At 43.2% G+C, this 17,242-nt stretch overlaps 1 protein-coding gene across 2 annotated transcripts in view; it reads right to left on the minus strand.

Moving 5' to 3' along the window:
* Positions 1 to 2,140: 2,140 nt before the first annotated feature.
* Positions 2,141 to 17,242, minus strand: part of SESN1 (sestrin 1) — an 84,177-nt gene continuing 69,075 nt past the window's right edge. For both annotated transcript variants that reach the window (XM_074896144.1, XM_074896145.1), the window contains exons 2-10: positions 11,755 to 11,820; positions 10,632 to 10,832; positions 9,525 to 9,707; positions 8,074 to 8,316; positions 6,668 to 6,815; positions 5,739 to 5,851; positions 5,293 to 5,483; positions 4,895 to 5,039; positions 2,141 to 3,257 (exon numbers count right to left, since the gene is read on the minus strand). In XM_074896144.1, coding sequence (XP_074752245.1) covers positions 3,171 to 3,257; positions 4,895 to 5,039; positions 5,293 to 5,483; positions 5,739 to 5,851; positions 6,668 to 6,815; positions 8,074 to 8,316; positions 9,525 to 9,707; positions 10,632 to 10,832; positions 11,755 to 11,820 — 1,377 coding nt within the window. In that variant the 3' untranslated portion in view covers positions 2,141 to 3,170. The remainder of the gene's footprint in view (positions 3,258 to 4,894; positions 5,040 to 5,292; positions 5,484 to 5,738; positions 5,852 to 6,667; positions 6,816 to 8,073; positions 8,317 to 9,524; positions 9,708 to 10,631; positions 10,833 to 11,754; positions 11,821 to 17,242) is intronic.

A 17,242-nucleotide genomic window follows, 5' to 3' on the forward strand; every position in this document is an offset into this window, starting at 1 on the left:
CCCATGTCCTTCTCTGGAAAAAAATGTGTGGGTAATAAGAACAAGCCCCAAAATGCTGAGTTTCTGATCTCATGGCATCCTCTACCATTTCAACAAAGAGACTCTCTTGTGACTTCAGGTGGCCATTCCTGTTTAGCAACCAAGCACTTGGCCTGTCACATAGCTTTTTTTTATCTGGGGTGGGGTGTATGGGTGTTTTTAGTTGGTTTTTTTAAGTGTCCTACCTGGGCCCACGCAGCAGCCAGCCTGCCATTCAGTTCCCTTTGCTCGTGCTGCTGCGCACTGTGTCCTTCGATGCGTTGGGCCTAGCCTTGTGGACAGGATCCCGCACCACTGTGTTCTTTTGGGGTGAGTTGCCAGTACTACTGTAGTGCCCACCACAGCAGAGGCACGTGAGAGGCGGTGGCTGCACACAGGGGCTGCCTCCTGGGAACTGCTGGGGCTCAGCCTGCAGTGGAGGGGGCAGCTCACACCCACCAGAGCCTGAGACAGGGCCCTGGTATCATACAGCTGCTTATTTGTGAGGTGGGAAAAAAATGGATTTTCCCAAGCCCACAGTAGAATAGATAAAGATTTCTGTCCCCTGGCCTTGTTCTCAATTAGCTCAGACCAGTTTCTCTCACTACAGAGAAATAAGCAGCTGCTGCTGCTCGGGGCAGTGATTGCCACTTCCACGGAGCCTCTGGTGACTTTGCCATTTTCTTGTTTTTAAAGACTAACCCCACCATCTTTGGTTGCCACCATGACCATGCTTACCAGCCTTGCTTGTTCTCTTCTACGTAGGACCACACGTGCCTCAGCATTTTTAAAGGAAAATCTCCAACTGCGTTCAGGCCCTTTCTCCAAGGTAAGTAGGCAGCTTTGTGTGAGGTTGGGACTGGCCGCAGGTTGTGGTCAGGGCTCTGTTTGGAAATGAATCCATTGACGTACACAGGTGGAGTGCAGTGTTTGCTGCTTGAAAAGGGAGTGCATGCCTGCAGGCACCTGCACGTGCCTGGGGAAGCAAAGGATGGAAAGGGCCAGTTTAGGCTTCTCAGAAAATCTCATGTCTACCTTTGATGACCAGAAAGCAGCAGGAGAATCAGAATCAGGTGCTGTGGCAACAACACTTACAGACTGGAATATTTCTTCCTTGTCATTAGGCAGAGCTTAGCTTTAGGATATGCTCTTAAGACAGGAAAGTTTCGCTCTGTTTTTGGAACATTAAAAATCCTGTATTTTTAGTTAAGAGGAAGCAGCAGATGCTTCCTGTTAGTCACAATTTTTGACAGTTTATTAATCTTTCTCCCCTAGATCTTTTTAGATATTTTAGCTTCTTGGACTGTAAACTTAAAACTGTTCTCAGAATGTTGTGTAGTGAGAGAAACTGGTCTGAGCTGAGAACCAGGCCAGGGGACAGAAATCTTCATCTATTCTACCCGTGAGCTTGGGAAAACCCATTTCTTTCCCACCTCACAAATAAGGCTCCTACCTTCCTGTAAGGAGGTAGGAGTTTTTACACTTGTGTGCACTATAACCTGCATTACAGCCAGCTGTAGGAGTGTGTCCAAAAGTTTGTCACTCTCTTGTAGCAAATCCCTGTCCCACTGCCTGTCACCTCTTGCTGTAAACACCTCAGTCTGACTGCACCGACCTGGCCATCCTTCTGATGCCAGATACCCTTTTGGCACTAGGCTATGACAAATTTGCAGCCTAATCTGGAACCAAGTTCACTACTGGAGGGTTTTAAAATCAGTTTAAGTCTTAAAACATTTTCAATAACTAGCTCTAAATATTAAGTGATTATATAAACACACAGTTGGAATCTCTGATCATATCACACCTGTTATCTGTGAGGAAAGATAAAATCCTGTACAAATATGACCAAGTATACCTGGACAGAGGGTGGAGGACTAGGGGAGGGGTGGAAACAGCAGGAGTATGTGAGGGGTGTTCCTACTATAGTTTTAGTGAAGATCTAAATCTATTTTTTTAAACATTTTCTCCCATCATTTTAGACTCAGTTGAGAAACTCATGGTCTGTCATCTTAAGTACATTTGCTCAGTTACCGTTTCAAACATTTTTTAATGGTCTTTGAACCAGTAAGCAAACCTGTAAGAACAGAGGCGCAAAGTTAAACCACACAAAAACACCAAGAGAAAAAGTTGTTACCTTTATTTAAAAAATACCAGTAATACTGACAAATTTAAAAAGCAATTCACACTCATACAAAAGTATTCGTGTTCTCCAAAACCACTGTATATTAAACATCAGCATTTTAATCATGTTTTGATTTACTAAAAATAGATGTTTTTTAGCCTAGTTATTTAAGCAACTGCAAAAGTCAGTAAGACCAGCGTTGGGCATGTAATACAGTAGGACTGTTTGGCAGTCTAGAACAACATTCCCACACCTTGTCCTAGCTCCTCCTTGGTTCACCCTCGGAAAACAGGACAAGAAGCTACTCGACACATAGTTAGATCTCTAAAAAGCTCTGAGGACTTCAGTCCCCTTCTTTCCATAGGAAGACCATTGCACTTCGGAGCTCACGAAATAATGCTCAACAAATGTCCTGTAACATTTTAAGGCTAAACTGTTTGAGAAAACCGACTGCTATCTTTTCAAATTATCAGTGTGGAGAGAAGAGGTTTAGCTCTCATTAAAAAAGAAATCTAAATAACAAGGCTTTTTTGAAACCACACACAATAAAGGCTCAGACAATAGCAGTGCTCACTTTCGCTTTTAGCTTAACTGGAACAGCCTGTGTCTGTTCACTCCACCAGCACAAATAGCAGCATCGAGATTTTCTAAAATTATTCTCATAGGGAAAGCAAATGTCATCAAGTCCCACTTCTTGTCACGCTCCAACTCCCATAGTATTTGCCTTAACACAAGATCTATATACGTATCATTTGCTATATTGCCACAAGTTCAGAGAGTGTCCCGGGCTGCCTAAAGCCAAAATACCACGAGCAGGCAGCACTTCTGCACAACCCTGTCTTTTCAACTGCCAAGCGTTCACTGCTGAGTGACAGCAGTGATATTCCAAACATGGAAATAGCTGAAACTAAAGGAGTTATGGCACAATGGGCATCTTAACTTATAGCTACCGTTGGTCCTGAGGCTTCGTATCTTCCTCTGCCATACTGCAGCTGCAGAACATTCCGATGTCGACAGGCAGCCGGAGACATCAGGTCATATAGCGAGTAATAGCTCTCAGAGCATAAAGTAGTTCGGCTTGCATCCGAGCTTCTACCAGAAGCAAATTTACATGCACCTTCGGGAAGGAACAGAAGTTACACTTTAAGGGCATGCTCACAACGATGTACTCCAGTGAAAGGAAGTCTGTGGGGCTGTGGTTTTTGTACTAGTGTCTGCAAGAGCAGCGGGGGAGCGCTTCACGTTTCAGCTACCCAGATAATTATTTGTCTCTGCAAGTCTTGCTGAGGGGGGAAAGACGGACAAAACGCTGCTTGCGGGACTGCAGCACAGTGCAGCAGTGGGTCCCAGGCAGGCTCAGAGGAAAGAGACAGCCGTCCTTTTAGTAGACCCCCTGGTTTAGCTTGAAAAAACCAGACAAGCCTTCAAGCACGCAAACTCTTCTTTAGCAACAGACTATGCACAGCTTCAAAATAATTGTTCAAATTTAGCTTAAGTTAATCAGTTAAAGGAAAAAGGTGACTGGTACCTGCGAAGCAGAGGGAGTTGCTAGCAAAGGAAGAGGCGATAAGGTCATTTGCCCCTGTGGGACAGAGAGAGAAACACAGAGGTAATGATCACCTGAACAACACAGAGTGGTTCACTGAGGTGAAGCACAGGAAAAATTGTAACATGCCATAAAACTACTGTCTTTATTGAGACAGGGGTGTTGAGTAGCTACTGGAAGTAAGAATCTGAATGCCCCAGCTCATCTCCTCAATGTCTTTATTTCTTTGAGGATGAGATCAGAACCCATGTCAGGAAGGGGTGAAAGGTTATGCTCTCACTGACAGGAGGGTGGCTGTGACTTTGTTCTGGCATGTAACGGCTGTGTGTGGTTTCAGTCACATGACTTCCATGAGAATGGATGGTGACTGCATTGAGGGACACAGACATGTATGACCCTTGGATTTTGATGGCTATGCAGATGCAGAGTTTGGGGCTTTAAAGAAGGATTTGTGTGCTTGAAAAGCTCATCTCTATCAGTTAGTCTAACCAAAACAAACATACGTAGTCTTTTACTTGAGCAACCTTATATCACTGTAGTTATAGTACCCTTATTATAACTGGGTAACTATTTTCACAAGGAGTTTAGCAAGAAATGGAGCTTCTGATGACAGGACCACTGATTAAGGCACATTTATGTTTCAGCACGGTATCAGCATTCATTTTAAGCAAGGCCTAGAAATATTTTTCCAAAGAAAAACTGGAGGATGTGAACTTGGAGTAGACATCCAAGAGGCAACAGCAAGAAATATTACTGGGAGGTACAATTCAGACTATAACACAGCAGCAGGACCTCAGGCTTTAACAAGAGTAACTGCTTTGGGGCCATCTGCACTGAAAATGACTGTAAGACTGTGAAGATGCTGGCCAGCAAGCGAGCTCCTCTGGATCTCGCACCACTTCCTTGCGGCACTGGGCCACAGGCAGCACCAGCCGACAGCGGAGCAGAAGCCATCCCGGCTACGTGTCCAACGTCCCCGTGCAGTTCAGAGCTCGCACAGGCCAGGGCAGCTGTTAGCTAGCAACCATGCAGTAGGAAACACAAAATTATTTCAGCCTGGGAAGTGCTACACCTCCCGGTGAATTCACTGCATGTGAGCAGCATCCCAGGAACGTCAGGTAAAGCTTTGAGGCTAGCGGGTAGCTGCGGCTGTTAGCGCGGCAAGCGGAGCTACGGCCCACAGCCCTCAGCATGCGTGCGAACTGTACCTTCTCAGAGTGTTCAAACTGCCTCCAGAAGCTATCATACATTCTTTTTGTGGTCTTTTCAGGAGTGCAAACCACAGTCTTGATATAAACTTTAAAGCTGCGGTCCAACAACTGATTAATTTCACCATAATCATAATCATCGTATCTGTTCGGAATTGAAAGAAAAACACTTTCATTTTCAAGAACCAGTTATTTCACTTTGTTTCTAAGCTCCTATGGCAAAATAAATTAGTGTGTAATTTGTACCACTACTGGCCCTCCCCCATAAACAAAAATGCTTAATAATACATGCATGTTTGCTTAACAAACAGCTTTCCTTCAATCTGAGAGAGGAGAAAAAAAAAAGAAGGCAACGCTAATAAGCCTGATGCGTTCAGAACAAAAGTAGCAGAACTGACCTTATTCCAAACATACAATGAATATAGTTCCAAATAGCTCGTCTTAGCATTGAGGTATCCACATCTTTGTGCATGGCCATTGTGTTGTAAGTCAGATTATAAGCAATATGAAACTTCTCATCAAGTAATTGTCCCACATCTGGGTAAAGACGATTAACCAAGGAATAACCGTGGTCTTCCCAGGAATAATCCTTTAAATAAATAAAAATACAGAATGGAGGACTTCAGAAATGAACTTATGAAGACCTAGTGTTTTAATGTAATTTATCTTGGGGCAGATAATCTAGAGGGGGAAGGGTGGCAGGGTGGGGGCTGTTCCTTTGCTTGCTTTAAACCTTCTCATCCGTGGGGCAGTAAATAACAGCACAGCGATTTCCAGGTTTGGTATCTGGCACAACAAACCAAATGCACACTAAACCTCCTGATAGCAGCCCTGTCCTCGTTACCTGAACACGAAAGGTGGGCACGTGCATTCCATGTCTGGAGAAGTCTTTGTAACCATAGCTGGTATCCTCAAAGTGACGAGACACGTCTCTTGTTGGTGCCGATTCTTCATCTTCTGTTAATTTCAAACAGATTTTCACACAATTTCAGTAAGAACAAATTGAAAGTGTACTAGCAGAACTCTTGCAGAAGAATGGGAGTCCCTGTACTTTTTAAAGAAAGGCACAGTTTCACTAGACTACCTGCATTTGAGTTCTTTGGTACAGTTGAGTATGACTGCAACTATGCTTTTGAGGCAATTCCATGAAAAATGCCCAGATTCTTTCTTATAGATGAACATCTCTTTCTCCGTTGTGTCCTAGCCTTCACCCTATCTCTTCAGTCTAGGGGGCACTTTGCTCTTAACTCAAGGGGGGTCTGTAAAAATGTCAAGGGAGTATTGTTTTGGAACAGAGCTTATTAAAAAAAGAGACCTCTAAGGCTTCTATGCCAACTCTGTTGAAAAGCCCACTTCATCCCCAAACTTATAACAGGTTAAGTATTGTCTCACAGTCATCTGAAAACTATTGTTTCATACACTTGAATAGCTAAGTGTGTTAAGGACTTTTTAGCAACATCTTGCGAGATGCTTAAAGCTCTCGTGAAACGTTTTAATCTCTTGAGAGGGAGATTCTATTTCTGTTGGAAATTTCTATTAAACATAATACTGGTCAACGAGCATTACGGTGTGTTTGAGAGAAGCCACAAATCTTGGCCCTACTTTGTTTTTAAGTGTTGCTGGAAGAAAACAAGGCACCCCTAATCTTGATCCCTTCATAGAAATGTTTTTTTGAGACATCTAATAACACTTTTTTTCCTTTAGAGGTAGTAAGCATTTCAAGTGATTGGGAAAAGCCTAAATAAATATATATACACACTACATCTGTTCTACCTGAAGAACACACGAACATGCTTTCTCTCTTCTCTCTTTCAAAACGTGTAGCCATCTCTTCTTGGCTGGCTTCCTCTTCATCTCTGCACTCCTGTAGCTGCTTCATTTTCTCCATAAGAGCTTCAACTTCACAGACGGACTCTGTAGACTTGAAAAGTAGAGGAAAACATTTCACTTCCATGTAACAAGAACTGACAACGATGGCAGAAATCATCAAGTCAGAAAATTTAAACACAACTTATGTCCTTCATTTACATCTTTAAACACTGATTTTTCGAGTAAAACAGTTCTTGAAAGAAATTTGTACTGACCCAACGGTTCACATTTAGTCATCATATTCTCTCAGTTAGATCCCTGGTATTTGTAACATATTTTAAGAATCACAGCTTTTTTGGAACAAGTGTTCTCACATAAAATTAAAGTAATTTCTCTTTCTTTCTTTAAATGTTTAACAACTGAAAAACAAGGAGCTGTAACAGAAATTCTGATAGAGGAAGTAACCACAATTTACTACCCAACTGTAATTTTCCCCTTCTGTGCTCAGAAGAAACATACTGAAGGAAAAAGGAAGAGTGAATGTAAATGCATATTTAATGAAGCCTCAAAGGAAAGCTAGTGCAAGATAATCTTATTTCACAGGAGCTGTTTTAACACCACAACCCACTATTAATTCAATATCTGGTCTTGTAAAAATCCATCAGCACAAAGCAAAATAAATTTATCTTCAGTTTATACACTTTTGCCCCTTTCCTCTCTGCCTTTTTCAGTTTGGTCCTTCACAGAGCCAGCAAGCTTCATCAAGCAAAATTTAAAAGGCACCCACACCGTTGCAGTAAAATCTCACAGGCAAGGAACCTCCACTGAAACTACCCCATTATCACTGTTCTTAAACGAGCACTTTGTCCACATCATGCTTTTCACTAAGTGGAACCAAGCACAGATCAGTGAGCAGAACCACTGCAGGCAGAAAACACTTTTGGAGACAAGAGTCAGAAAATCGTGAATGATCTATTGTCTGACGTATCGCAAACAACTCAAGGCAACAAAGTCAAAGACTGGAATCAAAGGACAAGCCAATTTTCCATTGCACCCATGAAAAAAAGCACTCCTGGCCACTGCTGCTCAGGCATCTATCATGAACTAGCTGAGGCCAGGAGTTATCTCAGTTTACCTGTAGGAATGACAAGAGATCAAAAAAATAGACAACTGAGAGACAGTATCTTTGTCTCTCCCTTCGGTAGCTTCCCCCCAGCTTACCAGTGTCATTTCAGCTTCTCCTAAATGTATTTTTTCAACTGGCTCATCAATCCCACCCTCACTGAATGAACAGAGATGAGCACCCTCCATGTATTAAGTTTACAAAGAAACTACTACTATTGGAAGAGACTGTTTGTTCAGATACTTACTGGAATACTTCCAGTTGGGCTGGCATGAATTTCATCCACCCCGTGGTAACCGTTTGTAATATCACATATGCAGTAGTTGCTGACGGAAGGGGGCCTGAAGGTGTGACCCCCTTCACAGTCGATCTCTGGGCTGATGCCACAACCAAACGTGAAGGAAGCAAGGGAGTGGTAGTGTGTAAGGAGAACGACCGCGTGGATCAGCTCTGCCAGGGACCAGCTGTTCTCTTCAGTCTTCAAAAGTTGCTTTCAAAATAACGCAAGGCAAAAATATTAACTTTAAAGCCATTCAAATTATCCCACCTTAATGCAGTTATCAACACATTTCGTTACCAGATAAAAAGATTTTTTCCAACATCCACAACTGCTTCCTAACTCTCTGCTGCCATTAGCGTGCTCACTGTCCTGTTCCCAGGTGACCTGCCAGCCACAGAAGCCACACAGGAAACGACTTCTCTCCCCTCTTTGGCCCTCAGCTACTGAATCCGCTGGGGTTTCTATTTTGCACCATATGGTTTGTATCGAGGCCAGACCAACTTGCATTGAAATCTCACACCTCTGATGAAGATGCAACCACAACAGTCACATGTTTCTTCAACTGGTCTTTACAGCCTCAGAAAACTCTGGCAACTCCATGTGGATCAGCTCTGTAAAAACTTGGCATGGGGGCCGAGCTCCTCCATCTTGTCCCTGTGGGTGGAATGCTCTGCATTTGAGAAGAAGCTTCAAACCCCAACTTCCCCTTCGGGCAGGAAAGTGTGGGAGGTTTGGGGCCTTCTGGCAGAGTGTGTGCCCTCCCTCACAGCCCAGCGTTCTGCCTCCCAGCAGGACCTGCCGCTGCCTCTCCACCTTGCAGGCAGAACCCACAAAGTCCTAGCACCCGCTTCCTCCTTGCTAAGGGTAAAGAGGAGAGCAGCAGGGTTGCTCCAGCAGCCACGGCCCAGCCCGGGGCAGGCATGCCCCTGCCGTGAGAGCCACCCGTGCTGCACACATACTGCATGTTCCCCTGGGCTGTTCTGCCAGCCTGCTCCCTCCAACCCAGCCTGAAAACTAAGCATATGAACCAGCAGCAATTGAGACAAAAATTGTGGTGATTGGTGTTCTGCCTGCAGCATCTCAGAAACGCTCAGGGGGTTCTGGCTACCCAAAGCATACAATTTAAGGAAGCACACGTCTGAGCACATCGTCATCGCACCAGCAGAATTCTGACATGACAACTCTGAAACATCTGTTGTAAATTAAATTTGTTAGCCATTTAAGACCAGTTACGATCCTGTTATAGTTTTACAAGGACACGAATGATATTGCATCATGCAGCATCACAGTGATACAACACTGAAATGAAAGTCAGTAACACAGAACAGCTTTCACCCTGTCTGGTTCCTAACCCTAAGAATCCGTGACTGCATTACTGAAAAATAAGGTACATTCACATTACTCCATGGAAGATTTACCTCGATATGTTCCTTGGTGATAAGCCAGGGTCGGTGAGCCAACATTTTGTTCAGTTCTCCTAAATTCTGCAGTTTTTGAGGTGCATTTTCCAGACCATTCAACCATTTAGGGTCCCCACCGACATGAAGGAAGTCATTCACATGGAGGTTAACAAGGTAAGAGCATTGATGTCGTGCTGCAGCCTAGGAAGCAAAACACAGTTGTGATACAGAAAACAACTACAGTAAGTTAGTGCTTTATGACAAATATCCTAAGCCATCATTTCCTCAAAATATTCAAGAATAAGACTTCCAGTGATCAAAGGCTGAAGTAACAAAAACTGAGATTAACACATCAGCCTGTTTTGATTATTGGTCTCGCAACATAAATACTCCTCATTCATCTATGCTGGCTATGGGTGCAACATGCCTGTATCCTGGGAGAAGTACAGGCATAGATTTATTACACAGTATTCTTCAGTGGGGAAAAAGCAAGGCTGCCTCTAGGTGAATCTTTACCAGCAAAACCATGAGTAGGTGTCAGAATGCATATAGCAAGGGAGACTAAGGGCAGCTTTTCAGCAAAGAACAGACCCAGTACCATTTATTCAAACAGTAATACTTTCCCCATCAAATTAAGACACAGCCCAAAAATTTAATTCAATTTCAGCAAGCAAAGATCATTGACCTGGATTGGAAATTACGAAATCAACCACTTCTGGCAGAAAACTTGCTTAGAATTTAGAGATTCAGAAACAGATGATGGGATGGATTATTGAGTTAGAGAGGGAGGTGAATGCGACAGAACACAGACACACAAACAAGCTTTCCTGAAAAACAGTTTCTGAGATACTAAGGAAACCAAAAATAAACAATTGTCTTATTTTTACAGCAGATTTTTCCCCCCCTCTTTCTCACAGTCCTACTGAAACGATGAACATAAAGTATTGGTCATGGAACAATTTGTAAACCAGACACAAACAAACCTACTCTGCTTCTCCCCTTAGCTCCCAATGAAACGCCTTTCCAACTAGAAACTGCAAAACACAGTAACAACTGCTATTAAACAAGACCAGAGATTGTTGCCAAAGTGGCTGTTTCTGCTCGCTACTTTATGATCCAGCATACCATTATCCCAATGTAGTGTCGGTAATGAAGTGGGAGTGGACCGTCCATTTGCAGGAGATAGTGCTGAGTTTTTAGAAAGCTTTCAAGATACTGTGGGTGGAAAACCATCACCAAGGTAACATTGTCCAGTCGGCCCAGCGTAGCGAAAGAATCTGCAAACAGCGTGTGCATCATGGCGTCTTCGTTTCCCACTTGAATCGTCTGATTGAACAGAAAGAGTAAGTAGCAAGATTGCCTATAAACTACCAATAGAGGAGTAAATAAATATATTACCGCAGCAGCCAGAGGCCCCAGTGGAAGGAATTACGTTATAAATCTATTAATGGCATTAAATCAGTGCACATAAGGCAGGGCACATAAATTCCCTTTAATACCTCTCATTTAGGAGATCACAAGTGGTTGTATCAGCAAAAGGAGATTTTTGGCTTTATGCTTTCCTCTTGTACAACACCGACTTCTTATTTTTAAGTCTCACCCTCATTTTTTTGAATGCCCCAAATTGATCTTAGTTTATTATAACAACAAAAAGCTAGTTGAATAATCATCTTTACTAAGGAAAAAAAGGGAGAAAGAAGTAAAAAGCTAGCCAGCTAAGATGACAAGAAAATAAAAGGAAATTGAAACTTAAGGCTCTAAAATTCCTAGAAAACCACAGGCCTATTACTAACTTCTCCTCTGCTCCAAATTCTCTTACCAGACAACCAGGAGAGAAGCACCAGAAATGCTCAGCCACAGCACTCTGAAGCTTCTCGGATTATTCCAAATGGTAGAGGCAGCTCAAGAAAAAGCAACTCCAGAGCAGGGGGGCAGGTGCCTTGTGGACCAGTAGGAAATTACATCCGGATGTTCACAAGGAAACAGACACTCTTAAGGAAAACAGTATTGTGTTTCTCTTATGCTAGATAGCAGTACAGGAGGGATCATAACTATTCCAAAGCTCCCCAGGGCTCCTGCTGCTTCTGTACACTAGAACTGCAGCCAAAGTCTCACCGGGACTGAATGTGATCGCGACTGAAAATGTTCTGCAGCTCAGCAGCTGTCCTGAAACCAAATGTGGGCTACTTCTAAACGGGTGTTCCTTAAAAGCATAAAGTTCACTGTGTACTTGAAAACACTACCACACCTCCTTCTCGGGGATGAATCTGCTTGGTCCGTGTCCCAGTGGTCTAGGAATTCTTATTCCAAGTTCCTAGAAAAGAAAATTACACCATCTCAGCATTTAGTTATAAACAGCTTTTTAGCTGTGGTTGCAAAAAAGAAAAGAGTTCTCCATTCAGAGCTGGGCTTATTTGGGTACTCATGGTACTCTCACATGAGTACTTTTACTAGTACCATTTGTACAAATGCAAATCATTTTATACAAGTGCTTTATAATTAGCCACACTTGTTTACAGTGTACTGCCCCATTCCAGCAACAAAAAGCTCCACAACAAAGGCCCTGCCAACCGAAGAAAACACACACAAATTTATATGCACACGCACACTACAACCTGGTTCACAGAAAATTCTGCATAAAGCATATTTTGGCAGTGTGTCTAGGACAAGGAGTTCAGTACATAGCCGGCTGCTGTGTGGTTATGCCACTGATACAAAACGAGACTGATGTGTGTGTGTGTGTACATCCGCAGTACGCCAGCACATAACACTGTGCATCTGTCAGGAAATGAAACAGCTGTAACCCTAATCAGATTTCTTTTTCCCAACCTCAAAGAGCTCTTAAACTGCTGAAAGTACCTGATCTACATTTGCATCTGCTTTCTTTTCAAGATAGGATAAAAAAACTATTCACACTGGGAGGGAGGAAGGGAATTTTGCTCAATCAGAGCAGCAGCAGCCACATCCTTGCACACACCTCTGCAGACATGCTGCCTTGCAGGTAAGGGAGGCTGGATACCCCTCCAGCAGTTCCCTACTTGCCCTCTCAATCAGCTCAATTAAGTTTTCTGCCGGGCCTATGGCACCCTGGGCCCTTTGTGCAGCCAAGGAGCAAACTGCATAAAAGACTTGGGTGCATTTGTGTCCTGCCTGCTAAACTGTTCCCTTTGGAAGGGTGGGAGCCATGGATTCAAAGGCAGCTTCTGCATTTGGCACGCAGCAGCCCTCAGAGAAGGCACTGCAGGGGCCATGGGAAGGTACCAAAGCAGGACACAGCCTGACCTCCCACATTCACACGTGCCCACCTCCCCATCGCTACAGAGGCTCACTCTATCTGCACAGCACTCCCTGCAAAACGGCTCTCCTGAGGGGATTACTCCCCAACCAGCAGCGTGGCTTCCCCAGGAAAGGTGTGAGCCCTGCCACCCCAGGCAGCTCCCAACCAGGCAGCTGATGGCACCGTGCTCTTACAGATGGGGGGAGGCCTGGGATTAAAGCTGGGGATGGAGCTGAGTGCTAAACACTAGGCTGTATATCAACCAATGGTTCAGGCTCCTTATCTGTTCCCTCTCCCCTGGTCATCTTTTAGAACACATCCATTGCCTCCATTCCATAGCCCAAACCACTATTTTCTGATGATACCAACCCCATCTGGATTCTCAACTGGGTTTAAATGAATAAATACCATGTACTGAGCCAGGTCAAGCCACACAGAGCAGAGGGGCACCTTCAGCTGTTTTAAGCCTCATGAGCAAATGAAGCCCCTGAAAGCTGCCTGCCCAATGCAGTTCGCTACATTTTCCCCACATTAGCTAAAGGCTGTTATAAACAGGCACTACTGGTCACACTTACTGTTGCACTTTTTCTGTCTTTAGCTGAGGTTTCTATTTGCACAAGTTCACTGTAACAAGAAGCAATTTTATTAATCAGTTACTGTTCCCTGAACTTTCCCCTAAGATTAGAAACCAGCTCAGAGAGCCGGAAACAATCAGCGCAGGTCTAAACCAGAACTACCAAAGCCCACCAGACTCTGACAGCTTCCTTAAATTGTAAGTCAGATGCCTTCATTTCTCAAGTCTGATTTGGATAAAGCGAGATCAAAGGGCAGCTCTTACTACCAGTCTTTTCACATTCTCCCTGGGACAGTAAAGTATGTGATGTAGCTTTTTTCTGCTGAGGGTCACAACATTCACAAATTTTGCCTGTCAGCCAAGTCTCTAGCAGTGTCACTTGTGGGATGGAATTTCTATCTTAAAAACACCCTCTCTCCTCAAAGCTCTAGCACAGGTTCTTATCTCGGCTACAACTACACTAGCAAATTAGAGAAACATCTTACACCTAAATGACAGCAAGGGAAAAAAGTCTGTACGCATCATTTAACTTAGCAGATGTCTGTTATTGTCTGCCAACTCAAGTACTCCAAGAGAAATACCTTGAACATCTATGTTTCAGTTTTCCCCTTTCCCAGAACAGTTACTGGAAGAAAAAAAAAAAAAACAAGATTTAAGAACCAGAGATCAGCAGGCTGCTAACATATTTTGCCTCACGATCTAAAATACATCAGTATCAATACGCTCCACATTTTTTTTAAAGCATACAGAGGTCAAACTGCTATGATGACACTGCCTGTAACAGATTACAATACTTAAGTAGTCAAACCCTCCCTGCGAAGTAACTTAAGAAGTTTTTTGGAGGATTGAGTAAATTGCTTTGTTTTCCCTCGGGAGAAGAAAGCATCCCCCTGTAATCATGGCACCAGCCTAGTACTTGCAAAGCCTGCATCTGAGTCTCTGTTCTGACAGAGATGTTGCAAAGGATTTGTGAAGATAAGCCTCAGTTTCCCATTTGCAAAATGGGGGTAAATATGTTTGTTCCAGAAGGTGCTGAGAACAGAGATAAGGTTGTTGTCTTAAGGTGTATGTTTACCACAGTCATGAGAGTTGTATAAATTCTGACCCATTAGAAACCTTCTGAAAATTGTTATTCTTCAGTTACGAGCCATGGCAGACATTTTAAAAACTGTTTTTCTCTATTTTACAGGAACAGCATTTAATCAAGTTCTCCTAGTACTTGAGAAATAGCAGGTATCTCTGGGTGCTTCCAGCATCCCAACATTTCAAATACTATATAGACAACACAGTAATCATTTTCAGAACAGTCCTAGAGTATCTTCCCTTGGTTTTGAATGTATTTCCACGCTCCATGATGCCCTTCACTAAGCTTCCATGTTCCAAATACACTTCAAGGAGCACACCTCTCCAGCTATCCTCTCAAAAGGCAAGACCTGCATCCTGACCAGCCACACCACCAGGTCTCTCTCCTGCATCTTCCTCCTAAGGCAGCACCTCACCTGGAGCAGTGACAAGCACTGGTGAAGCAGCCAGGGATAAGAGAAGCAGCAGTTGCAAGCAACCAATATTTATTCTGGTTATTACAAAAGTATAAGCAACTTTCATGTGATTCCAGACCACCGACCTGCACACTAGTGACCTACTTAGTGCTGTGTTTTCTCCATCAAACTTCTCTCGGCTTCTTTTCTCCTATTTGTTAGCCTTGCCACACCACTTCCATTCAGTCTAGAAACTCTGCAGCTGAATACAGCTCCAAGCTCAGCAAAAAGCCACCACAACTGAGGCTTTAGGTGCAAATAATACATCATCATCATCATCATCATAATGCATCAGAGGCACTCCATCTTCAAAGCCAGAACATAAAACTCAGACAGCTGCAAAGCTGAGCACCAAGGGTGGAACAGATTTCACCTTCAACACCCAGAAGCTCACAGCTAATGGAGGGAGAAGGTGGGCCTTGCCAGGTGGCAACCCACTCCCCTGCTCACCTTCCGGATGTACCTTGACAGAGAAGCAAGACTTTAGTCACAGAAAGTCTGTTATCACTATGCTGGCAGCAATGACCTCAGAAATCACAGAAAAGCCTCCTCTTTCCCCTTCTATCATGTAACTTGTATTTCTGTACAGCTGCTATTATTATTTCCATGGGAACTATGTTCAACAGATACCTACCATTTCTGAATCTATATTCCGTCATCACTGCCATATCTGAGCACCTCATCCCATGTATTTAATTCATGCCACATTCCTGTAAGGTAGGGCAAGTGTATTTTCTCCCATTTAGGAAGAAACCTGAGAAACAGAAAGGCTACATGTCTAACAGAGGCTGCTACAGAAGACTGGATCTCTCAAGCTGAGATCTCTCAAGTCACAGACTGATGCCCTAACCTGATGTGCCTTTTCAGAGACCTCTCAGCCAGGAAATACATTTTATGCAAACGTACAGCAAGAAACAGCTCTTCAGAACTGAGACAGAAGAGTTAATGAGACAAGTCTGCAAACTTAATTATATACTTCCCAGTTAGCATTCTCTCTCACCAGCCTGGCCCACTTAGTATATCCAACTCCACAATGACAACCAGACCAAAAATCTGTATTGCATTCACATATATGCTCAGAGGAGGCCACTCTAAAATCACAGACATGTATCAGCTCACTCTTACAGCTTTTCTCTATTTTAAGGCTCTGTCAGTCAAGCCCACTTTTAGGTGACATTTTTAAGCGACTTGACAAACCCAGCATTCCTATCAAATTTAAGTAAAAGCTTGAGAGGGAAAATTGAACTGCAAATGCTTAAAGAAGTTTTAAATACTTACAAGTAAAACATGCATCACCTCTGCTGTCTGTCTGTAAGAGGACATCATCTGCTTTGGTTCTGAACCTCTTAAAATGAAGAAAAGAGTCACTTCTAAACAGACACCCAATATCAGAAATTCTATCTAGAAGTACTAAAGCAGACTTAAGTTACAAGCAGATATGCTGGGCCTCCAGAACAGGAACAGCTACCTAACCTTAGCTAAAGCTCTTGCGCCATAGTGCGCCTAAAATGATTTTTTCAGACCCCTGTTCCTCCCCCACTACGTGCTCCTGGCAGCTGGAGCTCTGCCTCTTATCATAAAACCTCTTCCAAAACTCAGTTATCGTTTTGTCAGATGAGTATGGGGACTCTTACCAAACTGCTAATTTTCAGTCATTTAGGATTCATGAGCTGAGCACTAGCTCTGAACCACAATCTTCAGACTGCTTCCCTGGTGTTAGCACAGTGAGTCATTTTGCTCTCTTCAAGTACAGTCAGTACCAATATCAAATGTTACACCTCCCAGGGGGACTTATTTACATACTTAGTTAAGCCTCCTCTAAATGGCAAAAAGAACATTTTATCATAGACAAGCCACAGGCAAAGTGAAAATACCAACTTACTTCAAAACCACATTTGGACTTACATCTTCAACTGAATCATCTGTGCCCTGATTAAGCACTAAATACTGCTAGATTCTAACAAAATTATATGAAAATCACATACAGTAATGTGATAGAAAACAATCTAAAGGAAGGAACCTGAGAAGGGAAATGAGTTTGAGGTGACCTTTTCTCAGAGGTAACATTTTCCTAGATAACCAGTGATCATTTTACATAATCTTAAGTGCACTCCTACCCAAGCTTACAGCTAAGAAAGGCACCATGAGCTGTGAGTTAAAAACTCTGCAACACAATCTCCTAGTAGAATTCACCCCCTGTCATGTGCCAGTGCTGAAAATTCAGCTTAGTATACTATGGAATGCATTTGAAGCTGACATTAAAAATACCCATTTAGAGCTTTATATGCTTATAGGATAAAATGTTGCAAAGCATCTAAGTGTCCAAGAAGCTCGCACTGCATTTCCA

The sequence above is a fragment of the Athene noctua genome, chromosome 1 (genome assembly GCF_965140245.1).
Source record: "Athene noctua chromosome 1, bAthNoc1.hap1.1, whole genome shotgun sequence".
NCBI classification, from domain to species: domain Eukaryota; kingdom Metazoa; phylum Chordata; class Aves; order Strigiformes; family Strigidae; genus Athene; species Athene noctua.